Raw genomic sequence first — 4,846 nt, 5'->3', positions numbered from 1 at the left:
TATATATATATATGGACTTATCAAGCATAAGAACTACAAACTTAAAACTAAAGACAAAATTTAAAACCTGGCCCAGCAGGGCTTTCTGTATTTATTTCTTTATTGCTTGATTAATTGATATAGACTATCCTGAAACTCACTTGTAGCCTTGTACACACCTATATGTTAAACACACACATATATAACACGTACACATACAAATATTAAAAGAAATAGTTTCCTTACCTCCCATGTTGAGCTTTTAACCAGTTTGACCGTGACTTTGGAATAAGCATTATTTTATGTGTGGTTTGAATCTCCCACAGTCTGTTAGCCAGGTTGAGACTTAAAGGTGCTATTTTAGACTAGAGGAGCTTTTTCATTTTCTGTGCTAAGGATCCTCCTTTTCTTAGCCTTGTAGACGAGAAGGAGCAGTAACATTTCACACCCGGAACACATGGCTACTGTAAAAGGAGCTACAGAGGCTTCATATGCCTTGGACTGTGAAAAAGAGAGCTGAATAATAGCCAGAGCTAAGAAACTGTTTAACATCCCACTTTCGATAGCAACCGTTTTGCAAATGGGCATAGGCAGCATGTAGACGTTAGCAAAGGCATAGCCAAACGAAAAGCCCAGCACAGGAACTAGAAGCCCCAAAAGAAACACCTCTAGGCTAGCCATTTTCAGAAACCTCAATCCCATCTGCACCGCCAAATAGAGCCCTGCAAACATTAAGACCAAACTCAGAGGTCGCACTACTCTCTCGAGACAGATCGCTTTTTTGGGTGCCCTGTGTTTGATGACTATGCCAATCGATATTGGAATAAGTATGAAAAGAAGAGTAGACACAATCTTTAGCACAGGAACGTGGAATATCCCTGCTAACCCTAATAGCCTACTGTAGAGGTAAGAGTTGATGGGCATCATTATCAGGGCCAGCGACGTGGATGTGCAAGTCATCAAAATGGCCAAAGTGACATCTCCTTCCAGAAGGAGAGCAAAAAGATAGCCCCCACCTCCCCCTGGGCATGTACAGGTCATTACAAATCCAAAGGCTTGTACCTTAGGCAGTCCTAGAAGCTGAGCCAAAAGAAAACCACACAATGGCATAAGACAAAACTGTATACTGGCCCCAACAAGTACTGGTAAAGGTCTCTTGCATACTGTTTGAAGGAGCTGGAAGTCAATCTTGCAGCCAAAGGCACATTTGTTTACAAGGATCATCGATAAGAGAAGCAGGAAGATGTATCTGTTGACACGCATTGGTGCCGGGAAGGGGCTGCTGCCCTCTGTCTGTCTGAGCACTCTCACTTTCACATTCTTTACCTCTTAGATGAGAGTCTTTTGCCTGCCTTCAGAATCCCAGAGCTGCAGGCTCAGCTCTGTCTCTCCCGGGGACGTCATTAGGCTGATGGTAAAGTCTGTGAATTCCAGGGTGGTCTTGGTCACATTCACCACCGTCAGCACCTTAGGGTCCTCTGTCTTCACAAAGAGGTAGCTGGAGTTAGGCCACCTGTCTTTATAGCTGGACCTCACAGTGAGGGTTTCCTCTGTCTTTGCAAACGACAGTATTTCTGCATTTTGTATATTCAGAAAACTGAGAAACGACTTCTTTGCTTCTCCTGAGGTCACCAACAAAAGTAGAATTATAAAAGATTTTCCAGACATTTTGCAAATTTAAATAAACCTATGTGCCCATCCAGTTTTATTTAAAAAACAAGAGTGTCCTCCTTACATGTCTTCAGTGGCTGAAAGCATAAATGTGAGGCAAGCACCACTTGGGGTCAAGGTCCGGGGGGAGGGACTGTTTTACTTTGAACCCATATAAAGCTATCTAGTGAGTGACACAACCAGTTCAACTTGTAGCTAAGAAAACATCAAACTAAACCCTGCATTTAGCAGGTGTCACCACAAACAAATGCTAATCTCCCTGAGTTCTCTATTGCCTAGGATAAACTCATGGTGTTATTACTTTTTAGTTCTCTTTTGTCCTAAGGAAAATAATAAAACAAGAAGAAGAAAAAAGACCTAAGATAGATACGATAGCTTGGAGATCAGAATTACTATTTTATCAAGTGAGAATCAAATAGCCTAATTACACGCTGCTGTGACAGGAGAGTGTGAGGTAGGGAGAGAGCAGGTGGAGGCAGGGACTAGGGAGGGGGAGGGGGAAGGGGAAGGAAGCCAGGCTGGCCTTGAGCTCACAGAGATCTACCTGCCCTCTCTGGGCGCTGTGATTACAGGCGTGTGCTACCGTGCCTGACTTAGAAACACTTTCTTAGTAAACTATCTCTTGTCCTCCCACCACCCATGTGTCTGTTCCGAGCCCAGTTTCTTGTTCAGAAACATAAACAATTGGGTGCCTCGGAACAAACAGTTCCAGGTTCTCCCAGCACTCCTCGGTCTCTATCTAATGCAGGACATGGCTGACATACCCTGAGCTCTACCCTGAACTTTCCAGGCCAGAGCTTTTCCTTCCCCTTCACCATATATATAATCTGGACATTTTGTTGTTCTTCAGTCTCTCTCTCTCTCTCTCTCTCTCTCTCTCTCTCTCTCTCTCTCTCTCTCTCTCTCTCTCTCCCTTGCATGGCAGCCAAGAGCTGCTTCCAATATGTATGTTAACCTACTTTACATGAAAAACAATCCAATGTCCTCATTTTTTTAATTATAAGAGAAGAGAGGAATGTTAGCATACTGCCCCCTGTCTGCCTAGCAACCTATGACATCAGGTGGGCCAGCTACCCAGGATACAAAAGGACAACCCCACCCCATCTCTTTCTCTTGCCCCTTTTGCCTTCTTGCCCCTCTCTCCCTCTTGCCTCCCTCTCTTGCTCTCTCTTCCTTCTCATTTCTTCTTCCTCTGTCTCCTTCTCTTTCTCTCTGGGGTACCTTCCCTTCCTTTTCCCTCCCTGTCACCATATCATATCTGTTTGTGGCATCTCATATTTCACGTGTAAAACGACAGGGGCCCCTCTAGACACAAACTCTGCTCTCTTGAGGTTAGTCATGTGGCTGCCATCATTAGCTACATTGGCTGACCGTGAGATCATCCTTGATAGTTCTAGAGTTCTAGAGGAATTATTGAACCTTTGGCCGACCTTTGTTGTCTGTAAGTAGGAAAATGTCCAGCCCAGTCACCAGGAAGAGCCTGCCTAAATGGCTGCTGCTAGTGGGCACATGGAATTCGATAGTGGAAAGGTACTGACCTTACTTTGAATGCCCTAGTCTTTCTTTGTAACATGACTCACTATGCACAGCTAGGGTCATGGCCAGAGGTCAGCTGGTCCAGGTGTGTCTCAGCTTCTATGGGTAAGGGAAAGCAACCCACAGAGTTACTTTCCCAAATGAGAGGATACCAAGCAAAAAAAAAAAACAAAAACAAAAAACACCAGCAAACCCCTCCCAACCACTATTACATTACAAACGTCTATTATACTTTTGTGTGTGAGAGAGAGAATACAGAATAATGAGCTTCCTAGTGGCATTTTCACAGTTTGACATTTTTTAAAAGGCTATGTATATAGGTTAACCTTTCAAATTTGGCGTCATGAATTTATTTCCACATAGGACATTAAGACACACTTACCAATGGTGAGAACAGGGAATAGGAGCAATCTACTCAATATCACCAGTTAAATCCCCAAGGAGCATGCCCTAGGGCAGAATCTCACTATAAAGCTATGTCTGTCCTGGGACTTACTATGTACATCAGGCTGATCCTGAATTCACAGAGACGTGCCTGCTTCTGCCTCCTTGGTGCTCAGATTAAAGGACACAAGAGACCACAATCAATTTCCCAAGGACAAAACCTCCTGACCCTGGGAAGGCTAAGGCAGGACAGTCAGCAGGTTCAGGCCAGCTTAGGGAACATCCTAAGAACTTGTCAGATTGAATGACGGGCCAAGTGAAATATTTCAGTTTAGTAAGGGCACTTGCTGCCAAGGTGAACACTTGAGTTTGGTCCCCAGAGCCTAAGGAGTAGGAAAGAGCCATTCTGGCCACACACATGCTGTGGTCTGTGCCCACACACACCGAAACTAAATAATGTAACTTTAAAAATGAGTTACCTCTACAACTATATAACCAAGTACCTTAATCCACAACTTCTACCAGATCCAAGCAATACAAAGTGTCTGCTTTTTGTCCCAAGAACTTTATCTGTAGTTTTTATTTCTTTGTTCACTGTTTCTGTTTTTCTTTTACCTTTCTCTATATCTGAAAATTTCAGGACAAAATCTGGATAAATGTAGCTAGAAAGAATCCTAGTATCCAGTTTTCTCATCTATCTCCTCATTCTCTAGACTGATGCTCACTAATATCAAAGTATGATTTCAGCTGTTCATCTGCACTCCTCTCCCATGCCTTTGTGCATTTCCCGTAACAATTTTAAGTGTCAGTAAAAACACAAGGTAGGATGGGAACAGTGTGACCCTACCATTTCATTAGGCAGAACTTGAAGCCTGAGATTTCTGCTTTTAGAGTATTTATTTACCGGGAGTTAAGAGGCCTGAGATCTTCACCCATACCTTGTTCGTGGCTTAGCTGCCAGTCCTTACTACCAAGGATGCTCACTCTTGGCATTCTCCAGCCCTTGGGGCTCCGCAGTCTAGGACCTGAGCTAGCTGATTGCCAGTGTGCCCACTGTTGTAATTCCCTCTCTAGATAGCCTTGTCTTCTGCCTGACCAATGAAAAAAGACACTTTTTCATCCTTTCTAGGTTTCAATTCCCACCAGCATCATTTGCCCTCTTCTCAGTAGGTATTTTTTCTTTTGGCCATATTTAACTTTCACTCAATTATATGTTCTGACACATATTGTGTTCAATGATTGTGATTAAAGTACGGTTAGTATTAAAACTTTCTGG

General features: G+C 43.4%; 1 protein-coding gene across 1 annotated transcript; it reads right to left on the bottom strand.

Moving 5' to 3' along the window:
• On the bottom strand, nucleotides 1-3,558 carry SLC10A5 (solute carrier family 10 member 5). The gene has a single exon (XM_084769819.1). The coding sequence runs from the start codon at nucleotides 1,240-1,242 to the stop codon at nucleotides 340-342; it is 903 nt and encodes a 300-aa protein (XP_084625945.1). The 5' UTR covers nucleotides 1,243-3,558; the 3' UTR covers nucleotides 1-339.
• Between the last annotated feature and the right edge of the window lie 1,288 nt (nucleotides 3,559-4,846).

This window comes from Acomys minous, assembly GCF_964271855.1.
Source record: "Acomys minous genome assembly, chromosome: 1".
NCBI classification, from domain to species: Eukaryota; Metazoa; Chordata; class Mammalia; order Rodentia; family Muridae; genus Acomys; species Acomys minous.
The sequence above is the reverse complement of the archived record's forward strand: the minus strand, read 5'-3'. Positions and strand labels throughout refer to the sequence as shown.